This window comes from Cyclopterus lumpus, chromosome 4 (genome assembly GCF_009769545.1).
Source record: "Cyclopterus lumpus isolate fCycLum1 chromosome 4, fCycLum1.pri, whole genome shotgun sequence".
In the NCBI taxonomy this organism is placed as follows: Eukaryota; Metazoa; Chordata; class Actinopteri; order Perciformes; family Cyclopteridae; genus Cyclopterus; species Cyclopterus lumpus.
In genome coordinates this window covers 23,976,903-23,998,113 of record NC_046969.1, presented here as the reverse complement: position 1 = coordinate 23,998,113, position 21,211 = coordinate 23,976,903, and the positions used below count along the sequence as shown (strand labels likewise).

The window sequence follows — 21,211 nt, the reverse complement described above, 5'->3', positions numbered from 1 at the left end:
AGCTACAAAGAGAGACACAAATTAGCTACGAAGAGACACGAATTAGCTACAAAGAGAGACACAAATTAACTACAAAGAGACAAGAATTAGCTACAAAGAGACAAGAATTAGCTACAAAGAGACACAAATTGGCTACGAAGAGACACAAATTAGCTACAAAGAGAGACACAAATTAGCTACAAAGAGACACGAATTAGCTACAAAGAGAGACACAAATTAGCTACAAAGAGACACAAATTAGCTACAAAGAGAAATACATCAGCTACGAAGAGACAAAAATGAGCAGAAAACAACAAAGAAGAGGCGTAACAACTAAAAAGCCTGTGTTGCTCCTATGAGGGACGCGTCGTGGAGCCTTTTGCATGTCTGTGCCCAGGGACCCGTTGGTCAGGACCGTGATGATCATAGTGTTTAGATTTTAACAACACATTTCCATTAAACACCCTGCTGAGATGATAAATACAAAAGTTACAACAAACACTACTCAAGAATTTGACAAGATGAGACGATGTGAAACCTTCAGTATCTGTTAAATAATCTATAATTTAAAGGAGCATTTCATGCTCAATGTGTCCGATGTGCGTTGTTCCTCCAGGAGTGCAGGAGCTGTTGTCAGACTGTCAGCCGTCCCCCATGACGGACTCCGGCCTCAGCTCCAGCTCCACCTCCTCCAGCATTAGTCTCGGTGCGGGCGGAGCCGGCCTCCCCCACCTCGCCCCCCCGCTCCTCAGTGAGGTCGATGCCACTGCTGAACAGGACGAGAAGGTCAAGTCTCTCATCGAGTTCATCACCTCGAGGTGAGAAGACTCCTCTCCCAGTACCGACCTCATGTCGACTCTCACCTGTCGTCTTGCTCCACGTCGCTCATTCTGTTCCGTGATTTGCTTTCATGCCTCCAGCAGTGTCTGAAAGGACCGGGTGTTGGTAACCATGGCATGGTTTTGGTTTTGCGGTGTCATATTTGGTTGCTTTTTTTGCCTGGTGTGATGCCATCAGCTTGGATGTTCTCTCCACTGCTTCAATGAGAGTTTTGGATGTTCTGACGTGTGTTTTGCGTGAGCTTCTCCAGAGTTTTACTGCAGGAGACGGAGCAAAGTGATCTCCGTCGGTTTCAAGTGAACGTTATATTTTCATCACCCTGCAAACGAGTGCATGCAGGGTGATGAAACCCCACCGGCAGAGAGTCTGGAAGGTCCTCGGAGAGTTCAGCCTTCAGAACAAAGATTAAGAAATATGGGGGGAGGTCATCTTTTCCCTTATGAACATAATCTATGAGCTTGTTCTGTACATGTATTATTTAAAACCAACACACACACACACACAGAGTCCTCAGCTAGCAGACTGTGAGGAGATGTTTTGGAGGAGAATCTCAGTTTTAAATTAAATTAGTCGGGTAATATTAGATCATGATGACTTTTCTTTTACAACCCTTTTCCATCAAAGTGACCGTTCGCTGCTCCTAGGTGAACAGACCTTTTTTTTTTTTTCCATCAAGCCTGACGTGTGTTTTTGTCGTTGTAGGAAACGCGGCCCGCTCTGGAACCACGAGGACGTGTCGCCCAAGAACCCCAACATCAAGAGCGCCGAGCAGCTGAGCGTGTTTGTCCGACACGTCGCGACCGTCTTCAAACATTCCCCCTCAGGTCCGTACGGCCTTCACGACCGCTTGTTGCCTCCTCCTACGGTTGTTCGGCTTGGAGATCCAGGTATGATTTTGGATTATTCACCTGCCCCTCCCTCCTCCTCCTCCTCCTCCAGGTTTCCAGCTGGAGTCGTTGCTGAGTGAGGTCGCCCTCCAGACGGCGCTGTCTTGCTCTTCTCGCCACTACGCCGGCCGCTCGTTCCAGATCTTCCGGGCGCTCAAGCAACCCCTGACCCTGGCCACGCTGTCCGACATCCTGTCTCGGCTGGTCGAGACCGTCGGGGACCCGGGAGAGGAGGCTCAGGTCAGAACCTGGACCGGCAGCACGGTTTAATCTGGAGATGAAAAGAAGTTCTAACTGGGGCAGTTTTGTAGAAGAAGTTCATTTAAATAGTCAATATTTTTATTATTATACACGTTTAAGAATAATCAATTCTTCATTGAATAAAATAACTCAAATGTTTGCAGGCTGTTAAAGACAATGGGTGCGTCTCTCGTCCAATCACACGACAGTATTGGTCACCTTCGTTAGATCTCAGGTGTTCATACTTTCTGATATGAATGTGGGTCCTGCAGATCTTACAGAAAGCCACTCCGTAGATTAAAGATCCAGATGGTTTCTTCTCCTCAGGGCTTCGTCATCGAGCTGCTCTTGACTCTGGAGTCGGGCATCGACACGCTGGCCGACACGGTGAAGAACTACGACCTCCTCACGGCCTTGGCGCAGTAAGTCCTCCCACGCCCACGACCTCGACGTTTGACTTTGGTTCACACAAACCGCTAAAAGCGAGCCGTCGTTTTCCTTCGCAGGACCTCCGCCCGCGATCACCTGCTGGGGCCCAAGTTCGCCGCCAACAGGAAGAGCACCGGGCAGCTGAACCTGAGCAGCGGCGGCCTCTTCCACAACGCTCACACCCGCAGCAGCTCCCTGCGCGCCAGCCTGATGGGCGAGCGCAAGGCCGACCGGCGTCGGAGCAACACCCTGGACGTGGCCGACCGGCTCGCCGGCAGCCACGGGAACCTGGCGCGCACGCGGAGCTTATCGTCGCTGGGTGGCGCCGGGGGTCCAGGAGGGGACGCCATCCCCCCCGTGGACCCTTCGAACCTGATGGCCACCGTGTTCTGGATCGCCGCCTCGCTGCTGGAGTCGGACTACGAGTTCGAGTACCTGCTGGCCCTGCGGCTCCTGAACAAGCTGCTGGGCCAGCTGCCTCTGGACCGCGTGGACAGCAGGGAGCGCCTGGAGAAGGTGCAGGCCAAGCTCAAGTGGTACAGCTTCCCCGGGCTGCTGCAGCTCTTCCTGAAGGGCTTCACCTCGGCGTCCACTCAGGAGCTCACCATCCACCTGCTCAGCAAGCTCATCAGCGTCTCCAGACAGACGCTGGTGGACCCGTCGCAAGTGGCAGGTGTGTGTGTGTGTGTGTGTGTGTGTGTGTGTGTGTGTGTGTGTGTGTGTGTGTGTGTGTGTGTGTGTGTGTGTGTGTGTGTGTGTGTGTGTGTGTGTGTGTGTGTGTGTGTGTGTGTGTGTGTGTGTGTGTGTGTGTGTGTGTGTGTGTGTGTGTGTGTGTGTGTGTGTGTGTGTGTGTGTGTGTGTGTGTGTGTGTGTGTGTGTGTGTGTGTGTGTGTGTGTGTGTGTGTGTGTGTACAAACCCAATGTTCCCATCATATTACCTCTCCTCCACCAGCTCACCTCCAATGGCTCATATGTTGATGTGTGGATTTATTTTATCATTCTTTCCAGTGCTGTGACTAGTTGGTTTGTAGAAAGACTAAAAAGTGCCTCTGGTTCTTTCGGATGCCTCTCGGTTCTGTTATCGGCTGTGACGTGGTTCCTGATCGTCTCCCCCCCCCCCCCACAGGCTTCCCCCTGAACATCCTGTGCCTGCTGCCGCATCTCATCCAGCACTTTGACAGCCCGACTCCGTTCTGCAAGGAGACGGCCGACAAGATCGCCAAGCTGTGCGCGGAGGAGAAGTCGGCCACGCTCTCCAACCTCGCCCACATGCTGAGCCTCTACAGCACGCACAGCTACTCCCGCGACTGCACCAACTGGATCAACGTGGTCTGCCGCTACCTCCACGACGCCTTCGCCGACATCACCCTGAACCTGGTCACCTACTTGGCGGAGGTACGACCGCCCGGGGAGAGACGACTTTTTTTGCAACGCGGAGGTAGGATCGGCCAACCGGTGACGCGTCTTCTCTCTCTCTCTCTCTCTCTCAGTTGCTGGAGAAGGGCCTTCCCAGCATGCAGCAGTCCTTGCTGCAGATCATCCACAGCCTGCTGAGCCACATCGACCTATCGGCCGCCCCCGTCAAGCAGTTCAACCTGGAGATCATGAAGATCATCAGCAAATATGTCCAGGTGAGCCTTCGCCAGTCAGTCCTTCGCGAGTTCTTCTTATTACGTTTGTCTTCAGCGAATCCAGAACTTCCCCCGTGCACATGTGTTCAATAGTAGTGGATTAGAGGGTGTGACAAGTTGTGTAACTGGGGACTCCTCCCCCACCCTGCCACTCCCGTGAGGAGGCGGAGCTCCCAGGATGGCTTCTCATGAACCCGGAGATTGCAGTTCAACCCTTCTCCAGCGGGTGGCAGTGTTCGCTAACAAAACCAAAGCACCAACCCCCCCCAACTTCAGTGTCTTTAAGCTGATCAGGCCTGCAGTTATATTTACGGTCAACTGATTCGCCGATTTATCTTTATCTATTAGTCGAGTGTTTAAATGTCTCCGTGTTTTGTCCACAACCTTTTTAAGTTCACCGTCACGCAGGAGGAAAGAATCTAGAAGATGTTCTATTAATTAAATAAATATCTGCTTTTATTTAATCACCGTTTTGCAGCTACGAGTGTGCCGAGATAAAAGTTCCCCTTCGGGACAGTAAAGTATATATTATCTTACCGAGTCTTTAGGGCTCATTGATGCAGCTTCATCTCAGTGTGGAAACCTTTTAGCAGCACTTGGAGAACATGGCCCCAGAATACAAATGGCCTCTGAGGTTAAGCGGCCGCGGTGGGTCCAGGGGGGGGGGGGGGGGGGGGGGGGGGGGGGGGGGTTTGGTTCTGCCCTCTGAGGGGGAAACTATGTCTCCGAAGACACCTACACAGCCTGCTGTCTCACAATGGTCTCATTATGCTTCTGTTTGATTCGCACACAGAGCCCCCATTGGAAGGAGGCCCAGAACATTCTGAAGCTGGTGGTGTCGCGCTCGGCCAGCCTCGTCGTCCCCGACGACGTGCAGCGCTCCTACAGCACCGAGTCCTGCGGCTCTCCAGAAATCGCCTTCACGCGCATATTCAACAACTCTTCGAAGGAGCTGCCCGGCAAAACTCTGGACTTCCACTTTGACATCTCGGAGGTTCGGTGTGCTCCGTCTCCGGTGTTTTGCTCTGTGGTGTGTGTGTGTTTGTGTGTGTGTGTGTGCTGCAGCGGCTAACTCGCGGTATTTGTCGCCGTAGACGCCAATCATAGGGCACAAATACGGTGACCAGCGCACGGCGCCGGGCCGGAACGGAAAGCCGCAGGTGATCGCCGTGACGAGGAGCACCTCCTCCACGTCGTCGGGCTCCAACTCCAACGGGCTGGTGCCAGTAAGCTGGAAGAGGCCTCAACTCTCACAGGTACCGACTCAGGTTTAAGTCAAACCAGGAAGAGTTCAAACCCAAATGTGTGTGGAAATTTAACCGAAGAATAGCATAGACTTCTATACAACCAGAGGAGTCGCCCCCCTGGTGGTCAGGAGAGAGAATGCAGCTTTAACTCATGAAGCATAGACTTCTATACAACCAGAGGAGTCGCCCCCTGTTGGTCAGGAGAGAGAATGCAGCTTTAACTCATGAAGCATAGACTTCTATACAACCAGAGGAGTCGCCCCCTGGTGGTCAGGAGAGAGAATGCAGCTTTAACTCATGAAGCATAGACTTCTATACAACCAGAGGAGTCGCCCCCTGGTGGTCAGGAGAGAGAATGCAGCTTTAACTCATGAAGCATAGACTTCTATACAACCAGAGGAGTCGCCCCCTGTTGGTCAGGAGAGAGAATGCAGCTTTAACACATGAAGCATAGACTTCTATACAACCAGAGGAGTCGCCCCCTGGTGGTCAGGAGTGAGAATGCAGCTTTAACACATGAAGCATAGACTGCTATACAACCAGAGGAGTCGCCCCCCCTGGTGGTCAGGAGAGAGAATGCAGCTTTAACACATGAAGCATAGACTTCTATACAACCAGAGGAGTCGCCCCCCCTGGTGGTCAGGAGAGAGAATGCAGCTTTAACACATGAAGCATAGACTTCTATACAACCAGAGGAGTCGCCCCCTGTTGGTCAGGAGAGAGAATGCAGCTTTAACACATGAAGCATAGACTTCTATACAACCAGAGGAGTCGCCCCCTGGTGGTCAGGAGAGAGAATGCAGCTTTAACACATGAAGCATAGACTTCTATACAACCAAAGGAGTCGCCCCCTGGTGGTCAGGAGAGAGAATGCAGCTTTAACACATGAAGCATAGACTTCTATACAACCAGAGGAGTCGCCCCCTGGTGGTCAGGGGAGAGAATGCAGCTTTAACACATGAAGCATAGACTTCTATACAACCAGAGGAGTCGCTGCCCCTGGTGGTCAGGAGAGAGAATGCAGCTTTAACACATGAAGCATAGACTTCTATACAACCAGAGGAGTCGCCCCCCCTGGTGGTCAGGAGAGAGAATGCAGCTTTAACACATGAAGCATAGACTTCTATACAACCAGAGGAGTCGCCCCCTGGTGGTCAGGGGAGAGAATGCAGCTTTAACACATGAAGCATAGACTTCTATACAACCAGAGGAGTCGCCGCCCTGGTGGTGAGGAGAGAGAATGCTGGTTTTAAGATATGAAGCATAGGCAGATGCGTTCAGGCTGCAGTGCTTGTGTGGTGCTTATGAACCGGGTGTTTGATGTTGTACGGATGGTGAATCTCATCGTGCTTCTGTGTGTTTTTGTTTGTTTGTTCCAGAGAAGAACCAGAGAGAGGCTGATGAACGTCCTGTCTTTATGCGGCCCGGAGTCCGGCATTCCCAAAAACCCATCTGTAAGACTCCTCTCCTACTCTAAAGCCTCTGACCAGGTCTCTGTGAAATCCCTGTCCAGGACACCGCTGTTGTTACTCTACTGTCTTTTCGTTGGTGTCAACGAGCCCCTGTACTCGCCTCCCCGTGCAGGTGGTGTTCTCGTCCAACGAGGACCTGGACTCTGCTGACCAGCAGACCAGCCTCATACCCACGGTGGAGGAGGTGGTCCGAGAAGAGGAGCTGCAGGGAGAGGACACCGGCAGTGAGCAGCAGTTTGGCGTCTTCAAGGACTTTGACTTCTTAGACGTGGAGCTGGAGGATGCCGAGGTGAGGAATGAGAGGCGTGTGAGAGGCCAAGTAGACGCACATGAAGGGAAAGCTGCAGCTAACAAAATAAAAGAGCGTAAACCATCTTTTCTTCATATCCAAAGTCCAGCGGAGCCCTTCATAACGTCCCTTTATGTCCGACTTGTGTGCACATTCCCGTGTGTTGTCTCGCGTCTACTAACACTCGCGTTCCTTCTCTTCTCTTGCCACAAGGAGTTGCAGGTAAGTCCGCGGGCCAGAAAGAGAATAAAGGGCTTTTAGTGCTCTTTGATTTCAACCCCCCCTCCCCCCTCCCCCTCCCACATGTGGTTGTAAACCCCTTTTTTTATTTTATAGTTTTAGAACGTTGCATCATTAACCATCCCGTTACATGGAGCGAGATCATCTCACCCACTCATGCATTTGTTTATTATTTGTTTTTGTGGAATGATGAATGTTGTTGTCAAATCTTCCCTAAACCCTGCCAGTGTGTGTGTGTGTGTGTGTGTGTGTGTGTGTGTGTGTCTCACTGCCTCTCTTGTCCTGCAGGGGGAGAGCATGGACAACTTCAACTGGGGGGTGCGGCGCCGCTCCCTGGAGAGCATGGACAAAGGGGACACGCCCTCTCTGCAGGAGTGCCAGTACGCCGGCAGCACGCCGAGCCTCAACCTCACCAACCACGAGGACACGGACGAGTCGTCCGAGGAGGAGGTGCTGAGCGCCAGCCAGACCCTCACCCGCTCCGGCCTCGTAAGTCCACCCCCCCCCAATCCAAACCCACCATGCTCCTCACACAGCTGGCATGGTGTGCGTGTGATTTAATGCTAAATGAACTCAATTATAATCTAATAATAGCCTGATATTTATTTGACAACTATACAATCACACTTTTATTTCAGACTCAAGGTCCAGATGGTACGAAACATTAAATAGAATAAAATGCATACAAAAACAGAAATACCAGGTTCAATTAAAGGGTTAATAATAATAAAAAAACGTCCCAATATTATGAATGAAGCTTCAAACTATTTGGTTGAGCCATAATTTTGACGAAAGATGGAGCCCGATTCGTGTATATTCGTAATAAAGGTTCAAACCAGACGACGCTTCATCTATTGTGTTTATATGTTGATGTTGATGTTGTTGTTGTTGTTGTTCTCCCAGCTCAACAGTGACTCCGCCACCGACGACCCGTCCTCCAACCACGTGGACGCCCTGCAGCGCTCTCAGGAGGCGTCCAGCACCGCCGCCGCCCTGACCGAGGAGGCTCCGCCCCCCCCGCCCGCCACGCCCTCCCTCCCTCGACCGGATAGCCCCCTTTTGGAGACGGCCCACTCAGACGGCAGACGGCTGCCTGAGGTGCGATCAATCTGGGGGAGCGATGAACCGCGGTGCTCGGGTGCTTCCTAGCTCGCCTTTTTCTCTCTGTTTTTTTTTGTTGTTTTCTCCTCCTTTTCTTTTCTTTTTACTTTCTTTTCTGTTCACCCTTTTTTATCTGCTGTCCTTCCTCTCTCGTTGACCCAGAGGATCAGGGTGTGGGGGGGGGGGGTTTTGATTGGGGGGGGGCTGGGGTACAAGTGCCGGTTCTATAACCCCGCGTCCGCCTCCTCTCTGGTGACTCCTCCTCCTCCTCCTCCCCGCCGCTCGCTTCGATGCTTCGCTCTGGTGGTTTTATTTGGGTGCTGACGGCTCGCTCTTGCTCCTTTTTTTTAAAAATATTTTATTTTAATGGTGCATTTGGTTTAACACTCGTGTGGCGCGGGGGGCTTCTTCGCTTGCTTGATTGAGAGATGGAAACCCCCCCAAAAAAAAAAAAAAAGCTCACCTCAGGTTAGCTGTCACTGCTCAACCCCCCCCCCCCCCCCCCCCCCCCCCTTTTTTTTAACAACACAGCAACTGACCATTCCAACTAAATCCTCCGTTAAAAAAAAAAAAACTTGTGAAATGGACCCCGGCAGAAAGCGTGTGTGAGTATGACTCTTAACTTTAATGAATTAAACCCCCTCTGCTACCACATTAACAGGCCGTAAGCACGTCTCTCTCCCTACTGACGTTTACCTCTCGCACTAACAATGGTGAGTATGTCGCGGTGGGACCATCGTGTGGGAGGAGCTAACGGCCCAATTGGTTAAATATGGAGATTAGAGGAGGAGAGGAACTCAGAGGTTGGGGTTTGTCTCTTTGTGTGAGAGCAAAACAACCGAAACAACTTCTTATGTGATTGTTTGCATTTATTTATTTTTTTTTTTTTTTTGCTACCTCCGTTGCGTTTATGTTAAAACAAGTATCAAGGTCGCACTTTTGGCCCAGGCAGCCGATGGAAGGCGGGCTTTACGACTTTATGGCTGACTTCCTGTTCCTGTTGACGTTGATATTAGTGTTCTTTAAAAAAAAAAATGATTACAAAGAACTATATAACCTGGAGCAAAAACAAGAGCTTGATGTCTTGCATCTCCTAATGCCATGAAAATATAAAATACATAATAATAATAATAAATATACCGCATAACATTATGTGGGGTGTTGGCTACATTTAAACGTCTCAAAGCACCCAAACATTTATCTTCCTGGTGATGCGGTCCCTGTGCCCCCTCCCCCAGACCACTTCAGCCCCCTCCCCCAGACCACTTCAGCCCTAATAGGGGATTTAAGGACCGTCTTAAGCTCATATTTATTGTAATTAAGAGCTGCTTCCCCTCGGTGACGCTGCTTTATACGCAGGTAACCCAAAGGCAACTTTGACTCCGGGAACTCGATCTCGCCGGCGGGCCTCAATGTCGTCCCAAGGACGGGTCTCTACCCCCCCCCCCCCCCCCATTGCGGCCTCTTAGTGTAATGAGCCCGAGATTAAAAACCATCAATACTCTCACCGACTCCCCTCCAGGAGCGCTTCTAAAAGCTTTCTGTAATATGGCGTCCGTCTCCGTGGCGATCTGCCCGTCTCCGTGGCGATCTGCCCGTCTGCCACCTCCCCGAGTGCTCTTCATTAGGACCTCGGGCCCCTCCTCCGTGTTTACATCAACACGGAGCTCGTCCAATCCAAAGTGGTCCTCCCCTGATTGATTATTACTGTTATTATTACTATTATTATCATTATTACTGCTGTTTGCTGACTCGGTGACGTCATAATTAACAGCCCACTCTCGTTTGTCTGCTCGAGTTTTTAAATGCCGTGTCGGTGATTTATTGATATTGTTTTATGGATCCTTTTTTTTTTCCCTGTAATTTCTCTCGAGGGGCGTTCGCTTGTAGAGCGACGCGAAGGAGGAAAATCTCGGAGGAGGAGAATCTCGTTTTAAAAAAAAGAAAGCGTCGACTTTAAAGGGCGACTTGTACAATGGAAGCTGACGTGTGTTCTCAATTTATATTATCATAAGAGGCTCTGCCATTAATCTGAGCTCTAATGACTGAAGCTGCCATTATGATAAATAATTGTCTCTATAGATTTTATAAAGAATGTAATGAATAAAGGTAGAAATAAACGCCTCGACTATCAAATAAATGTGTTCAAGATAAACTCATTGAATTGGTTTGTCAGTGCAAGGACGGACATAATTACAGATAATTACAAATATATAAGAATGGAATAGATGTAGAATAAATTGAAAAAATAATTAAATGTGAAAATAAACAAATGCAAAAAGTAATTTAAGTAAATAAATAAGTAAAAAGTATTTTTTTCTCTATTTCCGTGCATATTTATTTATTTTTTAAATTGACCTGCACAATTTGTTTTCTTATTATTTTTATTTATTTATGGAATTGTTTATTTACGTATTTTATTTACCACGGTGCCAGCTTTAGTCCTCCGTACGACCAGAACAAACCTATTTAATGCACATTGCGGCCCAAACTGCTCCTGAGCGCCCCCTTGTGGCTTGTTCCGCAGGACGCCGCGAGCGTGACGGCGGCGGACGAGCTGAGCAGCAGCGTGAGCGAGGACACGGGGTTCTGCAGCGCCCCCCCTCTGCCCTCTGACCCCTCGGAGCTGTGTGACCTCCCGGACTCGCGGGACCCTCAGGATGCTCGGGAACCCCAGGAGACCCGGGACCCTCAGGAAGACCTGGATCCGGCACCCCCTCCCCCGCCGGCCATAGACACTCCGCCGGGGTCCCTCTGTGAGGAGGACCCCCACACGGTCCTGCCCCTATTGCTGCCCTTGCCCATGTCACCGGAGACTAAGCCGGACCCGGACCCGGACCCGGACAGCACCTGTGGCTCCGGGTGGGAGGAAGACGTGACCCAGGCCCTGAAGGAGCTGGATGAGCGCTGTGAGGAAGAGGAGGCCGACTACTCCAGCATGTCCAGGTGAGTGGACTCTTCTGGATCTGGACTGAAGAACTGATCGATTGCTTTAATGATCTGGTTCTATTGTCACGTTGTTGTTGTTGTTGTTGTTGTTGTGGAGTTTTACTTCCTGAGTTTTACTTCTTTTTTTAAACGGTGAAAGATGGCGTTTGTTGACGTGGTGAAGCAGCGTGGCATCATGGGAGTTGTAGTCTTCATCCTTCAGTGTTCAAGTTACGATCCGGACGTCTGATGTCTAAAATCTTTCCTCCAGTTAAAATACAAACAACAACAAAAAGTGTTAAACATGCAGCTTAAACGTGTCGGTCGTTTAAAATGACCGATTTCTCAGGTTTGAACACAACTTGGTTCTTTCTAGACTTTTAAATGAAGAAAGGTTTCAGATTCTCGGTACAGCTTAAGTTACGTTATTATGATTTTTAATATTTTCATCGTGACGAAAGCTCGTATCCGTCGGTGAAACAATAGTCTGGGTGTTCCCGGTGGAAGGGGGGGTTCCACATTTAATCATTCCCTCCTCAAGGTGGGCCAATTCTGGCTGGAGGTCAGCTGTAAATTTAAAAAAATTACACCACACACACACACACACACACACACACACACAGAGCCTCTTACTAACATACATCGCTGGACTCAAGGACCTTCACTTGGCTAAGCCACATGTGATTGATGGGCAAGGTGTCAGGGGGGGTGCTGTGCTGCACTCTGAGTGATTGTCTGAAAACAGCTCTAACAAGTTTAGTGTCTCTGCTTTCCTTCTATGTTTGAGGAGTGTGTGTGTGTGTGTGTGTGTGTGTGTGTGTGTGAGAGAGAGAGAGAGAGAGAGAGAGAGAGAGAGAGAGAGAGACACAAAAACAACTCGCCAGCAGTTTACCTGCTGTGAGGATGGCTGTCAGCCGCCTCTGTGGGGTTTTTTGCTTGCAAAAGTGTGTGTGTGTGTGTGTGTGTGAGCCGATGCCGAGCTGGTGTCGAGCTCCCTGCAGTCCTGTGTGGGATGGGTGTGCGGTGCGCTAGAGCTGTTGGAGAGTGTGTGTGTGAGGGAGAGAGAGAGAAGAGAGGCGGTAGTCGGGATGAGGACGGAGACCGTGTCCTCCACGGCGCTCGGCAGCGCCAGCTTCAGATACTTATATTCTGTCTGCTTCTTCAGGCTGTTTGGTCCCACGGGCCTGTGAGTATCTGTGTGTGTGTGTGTGTGTGTGTGTGTGTGTGTGTGGCAGAGAGCGTTTGCGTTATGCTAAAATGCTAACAGCTCATGTGTTGTTGTTGTGCTGGAGCGCTGCAGTACATCAGAGCTCTCAATAATACTGCAGCAGAATCTGCAGAGAGGAGAGCCAGAGAGCTTGTTTACCAGCAGCAGCAGTGTGTGTGCGTGCGTGTGTGTGTGTGTGTGTGTGTGTGTGTGTGCGTGCGTGTGTGTGCGTGCGTCCTTCGGTAACAGGACTGAGGTTGCTCATTGGCCCGTTGTGTCTCAGTCAGGATGAAGGCGATGCAGACTGCTTTCCGGAGGTCCAGGCCTCTCCGCCCCCTTCGCCCTTCCTCTCCGCCATCCTGGCGGCGTTCCAGCCCGCCGCTTACGACGACGAGGAGGACGCCTGGCGTTGCCACGTCAACCAGATGCTGTCGGACACGGACGGCTCCTCTGCCGTTTACACGTTCCACGTGTTCTCCAGACTCTTTCAGGTAAACACACTCCCCCTCCCCCCTACCCCCCTCTGCACTTCATCCCGTTTACTTGTGAGCTAATATATCTTTGTCTTTTTTTTTTTTTTTTTTTTACAGAGCATTCAGAGGAAGTTTGGCTCCGTTACTCACGCCTCCGTCCGCTTCCTCGGGGATCGGCTCCAGCGAATGGGCAACCAGTTCCTCAGCTCCCTGGAGGTCATGACCTCTCGCTCGCGGTGCCCCACCGTGCTGCTGGACGCAGAGACGGTGAGGCCGTTCTGCATGCTCGCCCGCATTCATTTAGGTTTAAAAAATAACAACATGAATGCGTTTTGCAGGAGAGTGTGTGTGTGTCCCATTTCTCTGTCATGTACTTTGTGTGTGTGTGTGTACCGGGTGGTGTCGTGGGGTTAATGTGTGTGGTGTCCTGTCTTGCTTGTTTGTAGCTGGTCTCTTGTGGACTGTTGGAGACTCTGAAGTTTAGTGTGCTGGAGTTGCAGGAACACCTGGACACCTACAACGCCAAGAGGGAGGCGGCAGAACTCGTGAGTTTGCCGAATCGTGTGTGTGTGTGTGTGTGCGTGTGCGTGTGTGTGTGTGTGTGTGTCACGATGGCCTCAGATGGACTTGTGAAGCCCTTTTTATCAGACGAACAGCTGATGCCGTACGAGACGAGGCCCGCTGTCCTTAGTGTCTGCATCACCAGTGACATCATGCTGAAGGGATAAAAATAACCCTTGGCGCTCTTAAATCACTTATGGGGAGGGGGAGGGGAGTGAGGAGAAGAGATGAGATTGCATTGCAGAGGGTTCTGGGATGCAGGAGGCGCAAATTGAATGAGACTGCAGCGGACCCTGCAGGGACCAGGCCTTCTTTAATTGGCTAAGTACTCTTATTAGATCTGCTTCCTGACTGACCTGGTGTGTTATTTATTTATATATATATATATATATATATATATATATATATATATATATATATATATATATATATATATATATATATATATATATATACGCATGCAGAGGGAGGAAAAAGAAAAGATCTTCCTCTGCCTCCTTCCTAATGTCTGCCTCTCGTCATGTCTCTTCCACCCCCAAATCCCACCCCCCCTACACCCCCACCCTCCCTGCAGTGGCTGGAGAACTGCAGGAAAACCTTTGGGGAGAAAGACGGCAGCCAACAACCCAACACTCACGCACAGGTGAGGAACGTCCTCGCCTGACGGACGGCAACGTTGCATTGAGTTTGTGGGTTCGGCTCAATGCGGCGTTTAGGAATAAAGAGTAAATCGTTTTCGGGGTCCGATCCGGGAACCAAAATTGTCGCTTAAAAAAAAGAAGTTGTTTATTATTGTTATTTAATCCGAACGCCGTCAATGGAGAACTTGTTGCCATACGGCCAATCAAATGTTTTCAGTGGAAACCCTATTTGCATAAGTGCTCCACTCTGTAGGCTAGTTAGCTCCACTCTGTAGGCCAGTTAGCTCCACTCTGTAGGCTAGTTAGCTCCACTCTGTAGGTCAGTTAGCTCCACTCTGTAGGCTAGTTAGCTCCACTCTGTAGGTCAGTTAGCTCCACTCTGTAGGCCAGTTAGCTCCACTCTGTAGGTCAGTTAGCTCCACTCTGTAGGTCAGTTAGCTCCACTCTGTAGGTCAGTTAGCTCCACTCTGTAGGCTAGTTAGCTCCACTCTGTAGGTCAGTTAGCTCCACTCTGTAGGCTAGTTAGCTCCACTCTGTAGGTCAGTTAGCTCCACTCTGTAGGCTAGTTAGCTCCACTCTGTAGGTCAGTTAGCTCCACTCTATAGGCCAGTTAGCTCCACTCTATAGGTCAGTTAGCTCCACTCTGTAGGCCAGTTAGCTCTACTCTATATGCCAGTTAGCTCCACTCTATAGGCCAGTTAGCTCCACTCTGTAGGCCAGTTAGCTCCACTCTATAGGCCAGTTAGCTCCACTCTGTAGGCCAGTTAGCTCCACTCTGTAGGCCAGTTAGCTCCACTCTATAGGTCAGTTAGCTCCACTCTGTAGGCCAGTTAGCTCCACTCTGTAGGCCAGTTAGCTCCACTCTATAGGCCAGTTAGCTCCACTCTATAGGCTAGTTAGCTCCACTCTATAGGTCAGTTAGCTCCACTCTATAGGTCAGTTAGCTCCACTCTGTAGGCCAGTTAGCTCCACTCTGTAGGCTAGTTAGCTCCACTCTGTAGGTCAGTTAGCTGCACTCTGTAGGCCAGTTAGCTCCACTCTATAGGTCAGTTAGCTCCACTCTATAGGCCAGTTAGCTCCACTCTATAGGCCAGTTAGCTCCACTCTATAGGCCAGTTAGCTCCACTCTATAGGTCAGTTAGCTCCACTCTGTAGGCCAGTTAGCTCCACTCTATAGGTCAGTTAGCTCCACTCTATAGGCCAGTTAGCTCCACTCTATAGGTCAGTTAGCTCCACTCTATAGGTCAGTTAGCTCCACTCTCTAGGCTAGTTAGCTCCACTCTATAGGCCAGTTAGCCAGTTAGCTCCACTCTATAGGTCAGTTAGCTCCACTCTATAGGTCAGTTAGCTCCACTCTATAGGCCAGTTAGCTCCACTCTATAGGCCAGTTAGCTCCACTCTATAGGTCAGTTAGCTCCACTCTATAGGTCAGTTAGCTCCACTCTCTAGGCTAGTTAGCTCCACTCTATAGGCCAGTTAGCCAGTTAGCTCCACTCTGTAGGCCAGTTAGCTCCACTCTGTAGGCTAGTTAGCCCGTTAGCTGCTCCGATGCTGCAATTTTCTTTGTTTACTACTAAAACGTTAAAAAAAAAAGTGCATAATTTTCATGACCGACCTGCAGGTTTTTACCTCTAATAGTAAACATTTTGACTTTACATGTTCTCGCTCCACTTCCTTCAGTTGTTGACATTTTTTACTTAAAGCTTGAGCTTCTGACACAAATCTGTGTACTTCCTGCTCTCAGCTTTCCTCTTCGTTGTCCTGAGGCCTTTAACACGCGGAGGAGAGACAAATTAACGACGCAATAATGCAAAATGCTCGCTTGTCAAAGAGTTTGTCTGGTTTATTGTGAAAGGCAAGAACTTGTCAGGCTGCCTTTTGTCAAGTTTGACAGGAGTAATAAAGCGGCGACTCTGGTTGTATAGAAGTCTATGCTTCATGTGTTAAAGCTGCATTCTCTCTACTGACCACCAGGGGGCGACTCCTCTGGTTGTATAGAAGTCTATGCTTCATGTGTTAAAGCTGCATTCTCTCTACTAACCACCAGGGGGCGACTCCTGGTTGTATAGAAGTCTATGCTTCATGTGTTAAAGCTGCATTCTCTCTACTAACCACCAGGGGGTGACTCCTCTGGTTGTATAGAAGTCTATGCTTTATCATGTGTTAAAGCTGCATTCTCTCTCCTGACCACCAGGGGGCGACTCCTCTGGTTGTATAGAAGTCTATGCTTCATGTGTTAAAGCTGCATTCTCTCTACTAACCACCAGGGGGCGACTCCTCTGGTTGTATAGAAGTCTATATAAATGACTCTACTTCTCTCTTGATTTATTCCCTCAGTAAACATTGTAAACATTAGTTTATGGTCTCAATCTTTTTACCGTATAATTTTCACGTTCTGTGGAAAGTATTCAGGGCAAAAATAAACAGATGCACAAATTAGTCGGTGTGTTCGGGCCTTGAGGTTAAAACGATGTTCCTTCCTTTAGCCGCCCCCCCCCCCCACGCTTGCTGTTGTTCAGCCCTTCAAAATAAAGGTCGTTCCCGTCACAGCTGAAGTTCTCACCTATACGAGGTGAAGATGATAAACCCGCTCCTCTGTGTCTCAGCTGCCATGTTAAAGCGCACTAATTCTTGATCTTTCTCTCCTTCTGTTTTGTTTGTTGTCGTTGTTGTTTGTGTGTGTGTGTTTGTGTGTGTGTATTTGTGTGTGTGACCTGCTCTCCTTCTTGCTTAGCAAATGGAAAATCTAGCAGTAAGTGGTTCTCATATTATAGACTCTTAATAATAATAATAATAATAATCATGACATCCGGACAAAACACTGACTACTTCATCTGTCTCTGTCCATACTTTCACCCCCCCCCCCTTACCTCTGTCTCCGCCTCCATCGGTCATGTGACCTAGCTCGTCTCTCACATCTCCTCCCCCCCTCCTCCCGGTCTCTTGTGCTTTTTTCCCTTCTGTTGCTTGATAATCAATAATCGATCAGGATGCGTTTAGAGTCCCTGGTGGTTTCAGATGTTCCGCGTCGTCCATCGTGGTGACTACGTTTACATGAACGCTGATATTCTCCTACGTGAAGCGGGTCATGTGACTTTCGTAGAAGGAAAATGACCTGGTCCTGGACCAGTCTCGGTGTAGTCCTGATCCTCTACAGACCTCAGTGTAGTCCTGAGACCCAGATCCATTAGTGGAACATTCATTTAAATCTCGTCAGGAATATGTTGTGCATGTAAACGTAGTCATTGTCTTCATGAATGAATGAAGATACCCTCACCTGTTCAGACCCCCTCACCTGTTCAGATACCCTCACCTGTTCAGACCCCCTCACCTGTTCAGATACCCTCACCTGTTCAGATACCCTCACCTGTTCAGACCCCCTCACCTGTTCAGACCCCCTCACCTGTTCAGACCCCTCACCTGTTTATATCCTCTTACCTGTTCAGACCCCCTCACCTGTTCAGACCCCTCACCTGTTTATATCCTCTTACCTGTTCAGATCCCCTCACCTGTTTTAGACCCCCTCACCTGTTTAGACCCCCTCACCTGTTCAGACCCCCTCACCTGTTCAGACCCCCTCACCTGTTTAGACCCCCTCACCTGTTCAGACCCCCTCACCTGTTTAGACCCCCTCACCTGTTCAGACCCCCTCACCTGTTCAGACCCCCTCACCTGTTTAGACCCCCTCACCTGTTCAGATCCCCTCACCTGTTCAGACCCCCTCACCTGTTCAGACCCCCTCACCTGTTTAGACCCCCTCACCTGTTCAGATCCCTCCATGTTCTCCTGGATCAGGGTCCAGTCGGCCGTATCGCTGCCTTGGATAGTTTTCTGATCGAGACCTTGTGACTAATCCTAGACTCACCTGTCGCTCGTCCCCCTACCTTACAGGTTAACCCTTTCACCCCCCACCCCCCCACCCCCCCTCAGAGATCTCCGATCTCTGGGCCGTCTGTGACTCTGCTGTGTTTCCGTCTCCAGGAGCTCGAGTTGTGTCGCCGGCTCTACAAGCTGCACTTCCAGCTGCTGCTGCTCTTCCAGTCCTACTGCAAGCTCATCAGCAGGGTGGACGCCATCAAGAGGGAGGCCCAGGTGAGACCAGAACCCGCACTGGAGCGAGATCAGGCTAATTGTTATGGTTACGAAATCGTCCTCCACAGTTTGTCACCTAGCATTTTATTTACATTAAAATGACGCTTTACATGAATCAGCAGTAAGTTCTAGTGCTGGTTCTGCACAATATTTAAAGGGCCAGTACCGATGTTCTGAAGTGTGTTTCTCTGAGCTTCTTCTTCTCCAGTTTCACTGCAGCAGATGAAGCAAAGTGAAGTTCTGCTGTGGACGTGTTCTAGCCTCCGAAAAGAAGCTCTCAGTTGAAGTCTATATTTATAATATCTTCTCCTCTTCACCTTTCCGACGGGAGCTGAAGCTGTGTAGAAGAAGCTCAAAGAACGTCACTGTCCCTTTAAGGCGGTCGTTGCTGGACGTGCGCTGCAGTCGATCCTCTCAGTTTAATTCAATCTGTACTTAATGAAATCAGATAACTTCTAACGTGGAGCGATGGGGCCAGCGCTTCCAGTTAATAATTAGTGGGGGTTCATTCTGCACGTTGATGAGATCAATGTCTTCCGTTTCTAAGGTGACCAACATGTCTGACGAGCTCACCCTCCTGGAGGGTTGTCTGAAGGAGGCCGAGACGGGGAACGATGGCCAGGAGGACGTGTGCATGTCGGACTCTCCCCCGACCAACACCGAGACGGCCATCCAGTCCCTCCTCGAAACCTTGAGAGCCAGAGACTTCGGCTCTGCACTCACACAGGTCAAAGTCTTCAGGTGAGATGAAGTCTTCTCACTCCAAAACTTGATTAATACGAAAGGAGGGGAAAAAAGGAAGATTTATTTTATTTATTTTATTTATTTTATTTATTTTATTTATTTTATTTATTTTATTTATTTTATTTATTTTATTTTAATTTATTTTATTTATTTTATTTATTTTATTTATTTTATTTATTTTATTTATTTTATTTATTTTATTTATTTTATTTATTTATTTTAATTTTATTATTTATTTTAATTTTTAATTGACTTATTTTTCTTTTATTATTATTTAATAGTGAGTTCAAAACAAGTACTTCTTGGCCCTGCTGCAAGTTTCATGACAATGTGTCCAGAAGTTATTCTGTAATCTGTTATTAATCAAGTATTAAATCTTATAAAGAAGCCAAGGTTTAATATCCTGAATAAAGATGTTTACCACTTCCTGTTTCTCAAGCAGCTAAAAACCAAACGGCCGTCTTTTGTAAAAAAAATCCCCGAACACGTAAACACAGTTTTTCCCAGAGAACCTTTTGTGTCACGTGACCGTTAACTTCCTCCGCCCGCAGGTCTCTGTGGCCCGACGACATCTTCGGCAACGGGGCGGACGACGCGGTCCAGACCCTCCTGCACATCTACTTCCGCCACCAGACGCTGGGCCAGACCGGCTGCCTGGCGGTGGTCGGGCCCAGCAGGGACCCGACTCAGGCCAGCGCCCGCCTCACGGAGCTCAACCTGCAGATCCGAGAGGCCCTGAGCCGGGCGCAGGCCTGCCAGCCCCTCGCCACCACCATGGTCAGCACTGGACTGTGAGAGCTAGTGGTTCTGGACTAGACTGGACTAGTATTACAACCCCCCCCCCCCCCCTCCCCATGCTCTACACAGACCTCACCTCAGCTGTAGAGAGAGAGGGTAGACGGCGAGGGGCTCCACCTATAAAGGGCTAACGGATGAGTGGGAATAACTGTGACTCTTAATATATATTATTATTACGTATGAATGCTTTAAAGCTGACATCTTTTCCCCGGATCGACCCAAACGTGCAAAGAATTCAGTTGCAATAAGTCGCGTTGTGGTTTCTTCCCCATGGAAATAAATAGAGAGGACGCAGTGGGGCGATAACTTGTATTTTTATTTTATTTTTGCTGGATCGAACCTGATCACACCGATTGGAGGCCTCCTCGAGGGGTGGGGGGGGGGGGGGCGAATTGGGTGGTCCGGATGATGCAACAGAAGCATGCCGTCAAGATTCGTCTGCAAAAAAAAAACGCAGGAGAAAATATCTTGTTTCAAAAGTTTTTTTGTTTTTGTTTTTTTCAAAAGAAAGCTTGAAAGAGGGAAAAGAAGAAAAAAACAAAAAAAACACTGCAAGAATATTTTTTTGAGAAATGTATTTTTTATTAGAGCTAACAATCCTAAGTTGTAAAATGTTAGGATATTTAACACGGTAGCCCTGTGGGAGACGTTTTGCCTTTCAGGGAGTGTAAAAAGAGAAATATATATATATATCTGTTTATTGATCTGCTTTGAGGAGCGTCAACAGGTCGCCACGCAAAACAAACAACTCACTCTTTAACCAAATAAGTAGCTGCCTTTAGAGACTGTGGTTCTGTACTGGATGTTCTGGTGCACACACACACGCATATAGACTGGCGACAAGTCCTTATGGAACATAACTTATTTTACTCTGTATATATTTTAGAAAAATGTATAGTGTAAAACAGTATTTTCTCCCCCCCCTTGTACTTTTGTGTGATGCACTGTTTCATCCGGGTGGGATGTCTGTATAAAGCTGACGAGAGAGAGAAAAGCCAAAAGTCTTTAACGCCTTCGTCATCCAAAATGTTCCCAAAAGGCCTCGGCTTGTTTTTTTGATGGAGGTTCAATTTGGACCCCCCCCCCCCCCCCCCAAGTCACATATGCATTCCCTTCTCCACTGATGCTCATAAACCCCCTGTTTGTTTGTTTTTAAATCCCGTTGCTAAGCAGCGCCCCCCACCCCCGTTACATTCTTATTATTTTGTTCCTCCGGAGGGGAAACGTCGTCGTTGAAGCTGCGCTTCGCTCCGATCGGCACGTCACTGTACTCATTCCTCAGCTTTGGTTCCCCCCTCCTCCTCCTCGCTTGTCTGGTACATTTTTTTTGAATGCTGTTCTTAATTATTTAATGAATATATTATTTACCTGGAAGCTGTTTTAATGTAGAGGTGCATTAAACTTTTTTTTTT

The 21,211-nt window shown here is 48.9% G+C and overlaps 1 protein-coding gene across 15 annotated transcripts in view; it reads left to right on the top strand.

Moving 5' to 3' along the window:
- fryl (furry homolog, like) overlaps nt 1-20,626 on the top strand; it is a 67,246-nt gene extending 46,620 nt beyond the window's left edge. For 8 of the 15 annotated variants that reach the window (XM_034530531.1, XM_034530532.1, XM_034530533.1 and 5 more), the window contains 22 exons: nt 596-797; nt 1,522-1,643; nt 1,759-1,946; nt 2,274-2,368; nt 2,453-3,048; nt 3,502-3,770; nt 3,866-4,006; nt 4,800-5,000; nt 5,101-5,262; nt 6,633-6,743; nt 6,838-7,014; nt 7,543-7,743; nt 8,158-8,352; nt 10,883-11,301; nt 12,774-12,981; nt 13,081-13,230; nt 13,410-13,508; nt 14,099-14,167; nt 16,900-16,917; nt 18,147-18,257; nt 18,805-18,998; nt 19,553-20,626. In XM_034530531.1, coding sequence (XP_034386422.1) covers nt 596-797; nt 1,522-1,643; nt 1,759-1,946; nt 2,274-2,368; nt 2,453-3,048; nt 3,502-3,770; nt 3,866-4,006; nt 4,800-5,000; nt 5,101-5,262; nt 6,633-6,743; nt 6,838-7,014; nt 7,543-7,743; nt 8,158-8,352; nt 10,883-11,301; nt 12,774-12,981; nt 13,081-13,230; nt 13,410-13,508; nt 14,099-14,167; nt 16,900-16,917; nt 18,147-18,257; nt 18,805-18,998; nt 19,553-19,796 — 4,172 coding nt within the window. In that variant the 3' untranslated portion in view covers nt 19,797-20,626. The remainder of the gene's footprint in view (nt 1-595; nt 798-1,521; nt 1,644-1,758; nt 1,947-2,273; nt 2,369-2,452; nt 3,049-3,501; nt 3,771-3,865; nt 4,007-4,799; nt 5,001-5,100; nt 5,263-6,632; nt 6,744-6,837; nt 7,015-7,542; nt 7,744-8,157; nt 8,353-10,882; nt 11,302-12,773; nt 12,982-13,080; nt 13,231-13,409; nt 13,509-14,098; nt 14,168-16,899; nt 16,918-18,146; nt 18,258-18,804; nt 18,999-19,552) is intronic. The other 7 variants (XM_034530528.1, XM_034530522.1, XM_034530525.1 and 4 more) reach the window with 5 other exon arrangements.
- Nucleotides 20,627-21,211: the final 585 nt, after the last annotated feature.